Below are 12,388 nucleotides of genomic sequence, written 5' to 3' on the forward strand. Positions count from 1 at the left end.
TTGTGCTTCCCAGGGCTAACTCTGCCTAATTCCCAGGGCAGAGAGGAGAACCAAGCTAACTCACTTCCCACTCTCGAGATATGGGGGCTGTCCGGAAAGTGTCCAGCCACGTAATACCGTTCTCCGTATATTAATAGCAGCTGGATACTTTCCGGACAGCCATCGTATTTCAAAATTTCTAAAAACGGAACAATTCTGAATGTCTGTGAGTCTCACAAATGTACTTTAGAGACACAAAGTAGATACTATTTCCAGAAAAGGACTCCAATTATCTACCTCAGAGTCATAACTCTTTTAATGACACCAATTTCTGAGGCTGAGCCATCCCTAAAACAGCAGAGGGATGTCTTTTTAAGTAATTTCTAGTTCAATATGATAATTTGTTTGCATTAATTCTATAGCTAATCGTTGAGGGCAGCAATTCTTTTCTGTTTGTCCCCAAGCCTAGAACAGTACCTGGGACATAGTGGGTGTGTAATGAATATTTATTCCATGAATAAATGAATACTATTTCTTGTATGAAAGAAACATATGCATGGTATACATATATAATATATACGTGTGCATGTGATTATATATAAAATTTCATCTATAAGGTTTGATGACAGCTATGTTCATTGAACACAATATACAAAAGCCATAATATCCTATAAATACTAATTTCAATCTAAAAATGTAAAAATCAGACTCATTTCCCTAAGATATGTACAAACCTTTGCAGAGAAACTCTTTATCAAGTTGTCTGTGACTTGCCCATTTTTAGACCTTTTAACAGATAAATACCTTCAATCTGTCAGCTTGTTTAGATTTTCCTCTTAGGATCTCCCACTAAATGGCTTTCTGACCTCACCTTCAGCTGAATTCTAAAATGGATCTAGGCTGCAAATGTGTACAAGCCTGGAAGCCCCACCGCTGGCACCCCACAGGGAAGAGATGCAGCCCTCCAATGTGAGAGCAAACTCTTCAGGAGGCTGCGCCCACCGCCCACACCCACGCCAAAACTGCGCTGAGCTCCAGCACTGGCTGACTTCTGCACTGCACCTTCTCACTGGACCGAGGTCAGGGAAAAAGGTCTCCAAAGGGATTCCCATTTTCACGATGTGCTATTAAACTACAACCTTTCCTCATTAATGGTGATGCTACCATTTCCTACACAAAATCACTGCAATGCATCTCATTTCCATTTGCTTTTACTAATTTTATTCTTCTCATGCTTCAAAGCCCAGTTTTCTATCTTGGAATACTTTAGGGACACAATTGTGCCCTAAAAAATTATGCAATAGAAACATATTTAATCGTTCGAATACCATTATAATCCCAATATTTTGTGGATTATCCAAGAAGATTATCTCATTTTAAAGAGTAAAGTAGCAGTAAAGAAAGATATTTTTCAGCCTTCATAGTTTTATTTACAATAATAAATAAATATCTACAATAATAAAACCAATAATAAAAGCTGACATTTATTGAACTCTTATCTGAAGATATAGACAGGGAAAACTTTTTTATCTGTTCTCACAACAAGTTTCTGACACCAAATGTGTGGGTGGTTTCCCCATACTTCAAGCAGGCAACTCTTCCAGACTCCAGCTGAGTTTCCCTCAATTCAATTCTGACTCAATCTACCTGGAGATGGCATCAGATCCCACAGTCAGAGGGCTCAGCCCCACAAAACAGCCCCCACTTCAGACCCAACTACACCTATTTTTCTGCCCATGGGCTATAAATTGCGGTCTCTATGACCCCCTCCTTGGGTTTTATTAATTTGCTAGGAAAGCTCACAGAACTCAGGGAGCCACTTAACGTTTACTGGTTTACTATAAAGCATATTATTATTATACAAAGGATACAGATGGATGCCTAAGGAGAGGTACAGGGGAGGGGCACGGAGCCGCCATGCCCTGTCTGGGAGTGCCACGCTATCTGGAAGCTCCCAGACCTCAGTCTTTTGGGGTTTTTATGGATGTGTCATTATGTAGTCATGGTCAATTAAATCAATGGTCACAGGGTAAACTCACAACTAATGGATGCGGTGAGCATTGTATAGGGGAAGGGCACGCCGCTAATCCTGGCTTGGGTGAGGCAAAGTCATAACATGTAACCAAAATGTTTGAAATAAAAAGAAAAAAATGGTCATGGGTGATCAGCTCAACCTTCAGCCCTTCTCCCCACCCCGGAGGTTGGGGGTGCGGCCGAAAGTCTCAACTCTCTAATCCTGCCTTGGTCTTTCCAGTGACCAGCCCAGCCCCTGGTCAACTCATTAGCACACAAAAGACACTTATCACTTTGGAGATTCCACGGATTTTAGGAGTTGCATGCCAGTAAACTAGAGGAGGACCAACTCTATTTCACAATATCAAATCTTAAGATGTGGCAGTCACTGGTGCGCTTTACACATATTATCGCGCATGTACTATCTTCAGAACAATCCCATAAAAGAATATGTTATTATCCCTAATTTACAGACGAGAAAACTGAAGCACGGAGTAGTTAAGAAGATTGCCCAAGGTCAAACAGCTAGTTGCTGGTAAATCAAGAATTCATCTCATCTCATCTGGCTTCAGAGTTTGCAACTGTATGATGCTCTTCCTAGAGTTTCAGAAACAAAACGAAAAGTTTTGGGGGCCAAAAGAGAACAGTGCAAGTGTTAATTTTTCAGTATAATGTCTATCATACTATTATTAAAATTATTCCTACTTTAACTTGGGTCCGTATCAGAATAAAAAGTATAAGAACAATTCTAACCACTTGCATATTTTCCAACCCAGAATGAGTGCCCAACACATATTTATTGAACAGATTTTAAATGCCAGAAGCAAGATACTGAGCTATCAATCTATGACTTTGTGTTTATGTGAATTCTTAGCCTTATTTGTTTTATTTTCACTCATATAAAAAAGAAAAATGGGCCTTTGGTTACAAATTTGGCTTCTAGCCTAAAATAATGCCCAAAGTTACAAATGTTTTAAATGAATGATCTAGCCAAGAGAAAAGTCAATTATCTCATAATATATTAATGGATGATAACCTCCATGAAAAAAGAAAAAATATCTATGGTCAACAAGAAATAATTAAAAAGTATTCATTATGGAATTTTTTAAAGAAATTAAAAGCCTGAATTCCAGAATAAAGAAACACAATGTTATTATTTTCAAGTATCTGGGAAAATGAAATCTAATTATTACCAAGGCACCCAATGGCTATTTGGTCAGACCAGCTTTAACAATGGATAAAAATCATCTGGTGTCAGCATAATGTTCACAGGCAAAAGATAAGCTACCAATGAGATAAGTCAGGAAGACGGCTGCTGCATACCGTACGCGATGGAAACTGTGTCAACCCCAGTTTTTTAGTGGGTAGTATTGATTCTGGACCAGGTTTGTGTATTTATCCAAAATAAATCTGATCCAGGAGCTAAACTAACCATACTATGGCTGGTATTTTTTCCCATCACTGACCCATTTTCCTGCTTTGGCAAGTTTATCTTCATTTTATAGGCCATTTCCTGACCAAAATTTAGGAGTTATTTTAAACCACTAACCTCAAATGGTCTTTAATCTCCAGGAAATGGGTTTGGTGGTAAGAGATATAAAACAGAAATTCCTCAGCAGCCAGTGGCCAAAGCCTCGGGAAATGAGTGGGGGTGGGAGCCTCACGCCTGGGGGTCCAGCACCAAGAGCCCCGCCGGGCTCTGCCCATCTTCAACAGGTGTGTCCCTTGAAGTCTTGCTACTAAAGATGGCAAAACTCTGCCTGAAAGTACATCAGTCAGGAGAAACCTCGTGTCCCAACTCCGGAAGAGCAGAGGGCCAGAGAGGGCCAGGTCCTGCTCTGGTATCAGTGGCGCTCACTTCCCGCCAGCCAAGCCCTCTTAAAGTTAATCTATGAGTGTCTACTTCCTGACAGGCCACAGCATGCTCGGGGACCTCCTTCCTTGCCTCCCCCCATCCGACCTTCCAAATTTCCGAATTGCACCACACAGCTGGAGCTGGAACTGTCGCAGTAACAGCAACCACCAAGAGAAAAAGACAATGCAAACCACTAGGGCATTTTACACGCAACGGTGCGGCTTCGATTTGAGCGCACACTTAACATCCCAGCGTGGCATGTCTGTATCCACCTCGTAAAAGGAAGGGAATGGACAGATCTGTGGTCTCTGGACCCGCAGCATCAGCCTCTCCTGTTAGAAATGCAGATTCTCAGGTGCACTCAGCACCTCCTGGATCAGAAACTCTGGGGGTGTTTTATCGAGCTAATAACTCGATATTTGACAACTACTGGTGGGGGTGATCCTCGTGGGGTCCTCTCCAGCCCCAAGAAGCCCTGACGATACCATTGCTTTGCTGTTAATCCTCCAAATTGGCCTTTAATTGAACAAACAGATCAGTGCCTGGCACAGAGAGCGCACATTCGCTCATTTAATCCTCGTGAGTGTTCTCTACATGAAGCGCCATTGTCATCCCCACTTTACAGATGAGGAAGACCAGGGCCCCTATGCTTACCTGTGACTCCTGTAGAGCAGGTGTGGCCCTGGACTATCTCCTGTCTAGATGTGCTTGAAACGTTGCAATTGTCTTTCCAAAAAGTGGTGTGTTATGTCCAACCCTTTAATGCCAGCTTCTTAGAGAAACAGACTTTGCTTTTGCCAGGGCCCCTCAGTCTGGTTGTAGCAAATATATTGCTCACAACTCCATAATAATTCTGTGGCATTAAAATGTTATTATAGTCTTTAAAAAATTCTAAAATACAACTAAAAAAATTAAAGCTAATTAGGAAAAAGTTGTATTTAAAAATGAAAATTTAAAGCTGATGCTCTTGATGATAAAAAAAAAGTTCCTGTGTTCAAAAATAAGTCATTGGTTACACAAAAGAATAATTGTGAACTTTACAATAAATTTTGATTTTTATATTATAAAAATAAAGTATTATTAGAGAAATAGTAGCCAAATCTTCCACTAATTAGATTATATGTTAATATTATTTCTTTAATAGAAATTAAGGAAAAATACCAAAATAGTTATCGTTGGGTTTATCTGTAACACACTGAAACAGGAAACAAATACTGACCTGATACCGTCAAAAATGCCCTCTGTACTAAATATGAGTGTTAGGTAAGATTTATCTTTCAGGAATGAAGACACACATTGTCAACTGTCACTATCTTCTAAATCTTCATCTCCAGGTGTGGGAATGGCTGCTGTTTGTGGAAAAGTTTGTGGAAATAGTTTTTGAAACAGAGTTACAACTAGGAAACACTGGGTTTTGTTTTTCATAAAGGAATATCTTAATTTTCTGAAGCAGAAATTTAATAAAACTTTTAAACCATTTTAATTGTCAAATACAAGAATACTGTGTTTCCAGATATTCTGCTGAGTTGGACAATGTTCATTTAAGTCAGCTACACTCTCTATGAGTGAATATACAAATGGCTTCCCCAGCTATCAGTGTATTTGGTGAAATGGGAATATAGCAACTGACATCAACTTGGATGTTTCCAGTTCACAGGCAGTATCTCTTACTGTGGTCATTGCTGAAAGAAATGGCCATGGTCCACCATGATATGTATTTGGTAATAAACACTGATAATTCCCAAACTCTGAACAAAATATTCACTTCGAGAGGCACAGAAGATGAGGAGGTTAGATCATTCTCCTTCATCAAGTAAGAGATGTGACCAGCAGATGCACAGAAGCCCAAGTGGCATGGAAAATATTACTTGAATATCTGATTTGGACACTTGGCATTTGTCTTTTACCTAACCACAAATCAAGTGAGCTTTAAAACTCGGATAAAATAGAATGTTTTTATAGTGTGCAGATTAAAAACCAAATCTAGCAAAGCTCCTACAAAGAGTATTACTAAACCATGGAATAAACTATTTACATAAAAAGTTCAGCATTGTATATATTTCCAAGTCATGTTTAGTCTGTGGTGGAATATCTACTCCAAATTCCAATTTAAGGGGAAACACCTTCGTTTGGCATTATTTTCCTTTGTGTTCTCTAATAATAACAGGGTTGGTGGTGTGAGGTGGCAGGCAGCTCCCACAAGAACTCTGCAGGGCATCCTGAGTCCATGGCAGCCAGAAACTTTAGAACCAATTACCAGTAATTAATTCACGATTTCCTCCTGTGCATCAGGCACTCTCCCAGACGTAGCAGGGTGTTTTAAAAAGAAGATATGTCCTTGAGCATCTTATAATTGACAGGGTTGTTGGAACCAGCACACATGAGACAATGCATTGCCAAGCCATGTGACAGCAATCACGACCAGCATGTCTTTGAGTGTTGACTTCATGTGCACAACCTCACTGGAAGGTTCCCCTAGACACTGTCATTATCCTGATTTTACGTATTAGGAAGCCGAGGCTCAAAGAGATTACACTGCTACCGAGTGGCAGAACAAGAACTGAAATTTAGGCTGGATTTTTTTAATGCAGATAGATACTTGACAATATTCTAATCAGAACTCTGATTTTAGAGGAAATTACATGGAAAAGGTGCAAGCTGAGAGCTACTTTTAAGAGATTCTAGAGAATGACAGCAAGGAAAGGGAAGGAGAGAAGACACTGCAGGTGAGAGAGCAGGAAGAACTAAAGTGGCTTCTGCAAATAGAGACTGGTCCTTCCTGACATTTCCAAGGCTGTGTGTTGAGGAGCAGTGAGGAACAGGCCAGATAAATTTGAGGGAGCCACGTCCTGAGGGGTACGCAAAGCCACGCCAAAGAGATGGGAACCCTTGGGTAGACACCAGTGGCCATCAGAAGATCCTGAGCAGAGCAAGTGTGTGGTTGCAAAGGAGGTATCTGAAAACAATGAGCCCCCGCAAGGTGCAGAGAACAAGGACTGAGAGGAGGGTGGGTGGGGCAGGTGGCTTTTGTGGTGATCCTGGCGTAAGGCGAGGAGACCTGGAGGTAGGATCAAAGCCACGGGAAGAGAAAGCTGAGGGTGCCTCTGGGAAACACGAGGAAAGAAGTGAGAGACCTGTCACCGGGCAGACATGGAGGTTAAGAAGGAGGGAAGAGGAGTCCTGGAGGGGAAATCATGGTCTCCAGGCTCTGTATGCCAATGAACGCAATGGCGGAGCTAGGAAGACCACTGGGCCTGCATGAAAGATAAGTTCAGTTCTGAACTTATGTGCCCAGTTAGAGATCAGAGCAGGACAGCCACGGTGAGATGTCCCATGGAGTGACAAGGAGTCATGCAACAGACGCCCCAGGTGGAGAGGGTGGAGAACAGAATGCAAAGAAGGAAGAAGAGAGAAGCCACATATAGAAATAAAACCTGGATAGACTCACATCCCAGATTAGGGCCAGCACTACTGAGGGGAACCAGGTCACTGTGTCCCAGACTACAAAAGTATTAGCCCCAAAGTCATTCTTACAGTGACACATGCCTCAGAAGAAACCTTACAACACATTTATGTCCCTCTCCATTGTATGCACAAGAATGGTAGGAATCGTCTTTTGTATTGTTCTGTAGTTGACATTTTTTAGTGGTTGTTTAAGAATAGCAGCAAGAACAATGCTCTAACGATATCATTTTAGGCTTTCCATTGTGCTTCAGCTTAGTCTATCCCCAGAACTCAGAATACCAAATCTGCTTGCGAGACATTTTAATGAGGTTAATCCTTTGTCAATGTTGGGAACAATTGTTATAACAAACACTGTATAATCCATCAAAACAAGTGTTATGATTTACTCACTTCTTGATGCCCTCCAGGTGTCTAAAAGGATTTGTTTAGGATGTCACTTGTGGGTTCCATTTGTCCACAGAATCTTTACCAGCTCTTAACTAAATAACTGCATTTGCTATGACCATCCTTACCAGTTCCCAGAAATCTGCCAGCAGACTTGTTAATGAATAATGTAGGGTTTTGTGAATTCCCTCATGGCTTTGCCCAAGTGAGGGTAGGTTTTCTGGGTCAGTTCCTAAAGGCACTCCTGCCTAGAGTCAGTCATCCATGCTGCAACTTTCCAAACATCCTAGTGCACCTGCCACCTCCAAAAGAAGGGACAGGACCACATGCTGGTCTTCAGGTGGGGCTGGGAGCTTCTGCTGACCACTCTTCCCCTAGGCCTTGCCCCAGTTCCTTTCTACCCTCTGAGTTTAAAGTCCAGCTACCAAGATTGTTAATAATAGAAACAATGACATCTTAGGATCTCAAAGGAGGGAATTTTAGGGTGATCTTCCAACGCAAAGACCCTTAGGCTTGAGAAAGGACAGGTAGAATTGTCATGCCTTCTGCATGTAATATATCATAACAGTGCATGTGAAAATAATATCCTGGGTTTATAGTTCCCATTTCTTCCTCATATTTCAGAGATGGAATGTCTTCTCAGAAGTTTCCTCTGAGTTCCCCAAAGCTTTGTTTCTCTTAATTGTGGCATTCACCGGCCCTGGTTTTGTCTATTTCTTTCTCAGTATTTCTCACCAGGCTGTGATCTGCCTGGGGACAGAGCAGGTGACACTCCCTGGCAGGGGGCATGGCCTAAAGGAGGTGGTCCACATGCATGTGTAGAACGAAGGAAGAAACAAATGGGTCCATGTGAAGAAGGGGCAGATCTGCCAGGGAAGCTGAGGCATAGGGTTCAACCAGTCCCCCCAAATCTGCTTAAAAGCAGACATAGAATTGAGAATCCTCTTGCCCCTGCAGCGCACTCTTTCTGTGTATGCGTGACCAATTGATAGCACTGATAATTCTGTGAAAGTCCAAACTTATACACACCTAGTTCATGTCCTTTGTATCTTCTAGTTGGTCTTAGAGGTGCTACCCTGCACCCTGGACCAATTCCATATGCAAAGAACATGAGGACCAACATCACTCTAGACATACTGGTTGATGTTACTCTTGTTTGGACTTAACAGAAATCAACCTTCTGATCTAAATTGCATTTCCAGTAGAACGTGGTCCGTTCTTGCATGGGAATTCTCACTTAGCTCACGCTCTAGGTCATTCAGTCCTAGGAGTAGTGACTTAGAGTCAGGAGGTGGTAGTATTGCTGGGCAGGCATCACCACACTTAGGGGAAAGTTCACATTTCTGATCCTGAGAAATAATTTGTTAAGAAGCATTGCACAGAACCAGAGGGAAAGGAGGGTTGAAGGCTGCTGAAGGAAGATTCTTTCAGCCCAGTGTAAGTGCATGACCAAGAGCAGAGGATGCTCACAATCATAGAGACTGCAGGTACATTTCTGTCTCAGGCCTGCACCCTATTCCTCCTTTCTTGCTTAAGAAAGAAAAGGTAGGGAGGGCAGTGGGGCGGGAGTAGGGGGTAGGTTCAGTACAGGATGAAATCAATGGTTTAGAAAATCCATCCACTACTAAATGAACAGTATGACACCACAGCAGATATGGCCACATACAAAATCAAACTGCTTTTCTATAGAAAAAAATAAGTGTGATTCAGGCCTGGCACACAGTAGGTGGTGTTTGGATGTGCGAATGCAAGTAAAGTGTGACTCGGTGGACCCAGAGGAGCAGCTGAGCCAAGAGTCCTTCCCACTGGCTTCTGAATTAGGATGTGACACATCCGCAGCATCTTGTCCTTCAAACTCTATTTCTAAATTACGTTTTGCTTGGATCGATATTGAAGTTATTTTGGTGTTTTGGTGTACCTAACAGCTGATTTTGGAGGGAGGTAAGCAAAAAACGTTGTTGATGGCATGAAAAATGAGCCAGATTTAAAAGTTAGCCAGATATGATTTTTAAATAAATTGTCCTGTATACCCAAAAGTCATAAGCATATTGATCACTTTTCTCTCTCTAATTAAGCCCAGAGACACATAGTATAATGACAGTTAGGTCAACTGGTGCTCAGAGGAGGTACCCACATGCAGGATCTCTCAAAACATTTTGTGACACCTTGAGAGGTAGAGCAAAGCCAGTGGCTAGGAATGTACTTGGGTTTTAGACAATACTTACAGTGAAGTAAAATAATCTCATACTCAACATTAATGAGTTTCATTTCCCGGGTAAAAACAGGAGTTAGCATAAGTGAGTGTCTCACTCTCTAATGTCCTGAATGTTCTTACAGTTAGCTTTGCTTTGCTAACATTATCCATCCGGAAATCCAAATCCAAACAGCATTTCCTATCTCCCAACAGAGAACTTTCTCTGACTTGCCATCACCACACTTAACAATCTCGCCTTGCAAGTGTTCAATCCTGTGGTCAATATTTCTAGACCAAAATAAAGTGTTCTCAAGCCTGCTCTTTTGAAAGTATTTTGTCATCATTACCGAAGAGTGTTTTAAATAACTGGCCATGGTGCTTGGTGAGACTCTGGGCTGGGAGAAACCACCTGAAGTTAATTGCTGATGTAACCACTAGTCCTTTAATATCCAGTGAGGAGCTGCCATCAGGGAGACCAGCTCTCAGTCAGGAGCCCTGTGAACACCACCAGTTAATTCTGGCATGGACCATTGTAACTGATAGTGGACTGGAGTTGGTGAATACCATCCTTCCAGAAGAGATGTAAATTTTTTTAAAAAAGAAGAAAATCAAAAGCAAGATTAAAAAAAAAAAAAAGACAGTAAAAGAGTAAGTGTGGGAAATCTGGCAAGTAGCAAAAATCATTTTTAAGCATTTGAGGTGGGGGGAAGGCAGTATGTGTTTAGAAGCCACACCTTTTCGGCCTTTGGGACTATATGGCTAAGGCACTGACTGAGTAACAGCTAAAGTCTTTATTCTCTCTGAGGGGAAGAAAAAAGGAAAGAACAACAACAGTCCATCCTGGCCCGTCCAGCGCTGGGAGCCTCAGCTCCTGCAAACCGATCTCCCAGATTCCTCTGGGCAAGCACAGAACAAGAGGAAATGAAAACTAGGAAAACAATTTGCGCATGGAACAATGAGACGGAGTTTCACTTTGGTTTCACACTCAAATATAAATGTGGTTAGAATTTTTTAAAATATATTTATAAAAGGCAACGAGTCGAGGATGGTGGCGTCTCTAAGCCAGACGAACAGAAGAGCCCCACTGCTGCTGTGCAGCGCGCTTTGGGCAGTAGGGAAGTCGTGGGAACGCAGAGACACAGCTGTTTCCAGGCAAAGGGCCCAGAGTGTTCAGCCTGGGCCACCAGAGCCTCCAAACAACGGGAAACACGCCCAAAGCGATTCGCAGACACATGTGTGTGGGGCTCCGAGCAGCGTGGGGTGTGCGTGTCCACCGCTCTAGCCCCCAACTCGCTCGCGCACCCAGGGCAGGTGAAGGCGCCCAGTCGCTGAGCCTCCCGGTGATGAGGGTTCAAATCCCGCCGACTCCCGGGCACCCTCACCCGCCACGGGGCGCGCTAAGCTTCTCCTTCTTTCCCCCGGCCCGGGGCAGTTCCCTAACTTTCCCGTACCCAGACCATAACAAAGGAGGCTCCGTAATGGATGCGCGATCGCAGCCCACAGGGATTACCAGCGGATACCCGTCCGGAGAGTGCACCTGGCCATGCCACGCGCGACCCCTGACAGGCGGGCGTCTCCGAGTGCGGGACAAAAGGGCTCCTCCCGGCGCCAGGGGCTCAGGGCGGGACGCTGGGGAGCGGAGCCGGCAGGGGACTCACCTTCGCAGCGGCCCGGCTACGCTCCTCGTGGAGCAGGAGGGCGGCGAGCAGCAGCAGCAGCCAGACCCCGAGCCGAGGCCCCATGGTGGCGGGCCCGGGGCGGCGGGGGACGGCTGGGGGCCGCGGGGGACTGCGGCGGGTGGCTCGGGGACCGCGGCGGGCAGCTCACTCTCGCAAGGCCGGAGCGTGAGCACTGCGCACCGTCCCGGGTGCGGCGACTCCAAGCGGAGACCTGAGCGCGGCCGGCCGAGCTCCCCAATTTGTTGGCGCTGCCCCTCCCCTTGGCGGTGCGCGGGCGGTGCCTCAAAGGGGAGGACCCTGCGGCGCGGGTAAAGGGCGGCGGGAGCGCGCAGCCAGGAGATTGCGACCGCAGTGCGCAGGGACTCCAGGGCTCTTCGCTCCGCACCCGAGGACTTCCGCGCCCCTACCCCTGCGCCCCCACGCTCGCCGATCCGGGCGGAGGATCAAGAGGGGACCCGGGGCCCCTGAGGCCGGCGCCCAGGGAGCCCAGGAGGCCCGCAGCGCTGCTGATGTGCCGCGGGCGGGCGGCAGCACCTGAAGCTGGGCCCCGAGGTGAGAGCGACCCCAGGGCAGTGCCAAGACCCAGGCCCGAGGGCAAGGACTCCGGGCGCCCTGCGCGGGCTGGGGCTGCGCGCTCTTGTTGGGAACGGGAGGCGGCGGTTGGGGGAAAGGGGGTCGAGCTGCCTCGGCTGAGCAACACCCACCAGGGCCTAATGGGAAGGCTCCCCTTTTTCTGTCCCGTCTTGGGACTGCCCTCTGGGTCACCCCTGCAAGGAAGCGAGGCTGCACCGCGAGGTCCCCGCCCGTCCCAGAGACTGT

At 45.0% G+C, this 12,388-nt stretch overlaps 2 protein-coding genes across 2 annotated transcripts in view; one reads left to right on the plus strand and one right to left on the minus strand.

Moving 5' to 3' along the window:
- Positions 1-11,782, minus strand: part of COL4A1 (collagen, type IV, alpha 1) — a 148,970-nt gene extending 137,188 nt beyond the window's left edge. Inside the window, exon 1 of the mRNA XM_012637938.1 lies at positions 11,549-11,782. Within this exon, the coding sequence (XP_012493392.1) occupies positions 11,549-11,632 (84 nt within the window). The 5' untranslated portion in view covers positions 11,633-11,782. The remainder of the gene's footprint in view (positions 1-11,548) is intronic.
- Positions 11,783-11,910: 128 nt separating this feature from the next.
- Positions 11,911-12,388, plus strand: part of COL4A2 (collagen, type IV, alpha 2) — a 176,939-nt gene continuing 176,461 nt past the window's right edge. Inside the window, exon 1 of the mRNA XM_012637946.1 lies at positions 11,911-12,121. The gene's annotated coding sequence lies outside the window, so the exon portion shown is untranslated. The remainder of the gene's footprint in view (positions 12,122-12,388) is intronic.

Source organism: Propithecus coquereli, unplaced genomic scaffold, assembly GCF_000956105.1.
Source record: "Propithecus coquereli isolate 6110/MARCELLA unplaced genomic scaffold, Pcoq_1.0 Scaffold125, whole genome shotgun sequence".
NCBI classification, from domain to species: domain Eukaryota; kingdom Metazoa; phylum Chordata; class Mammalia; order Primates; family Indriidae; genus Propithecus; species Propithecus coquereli.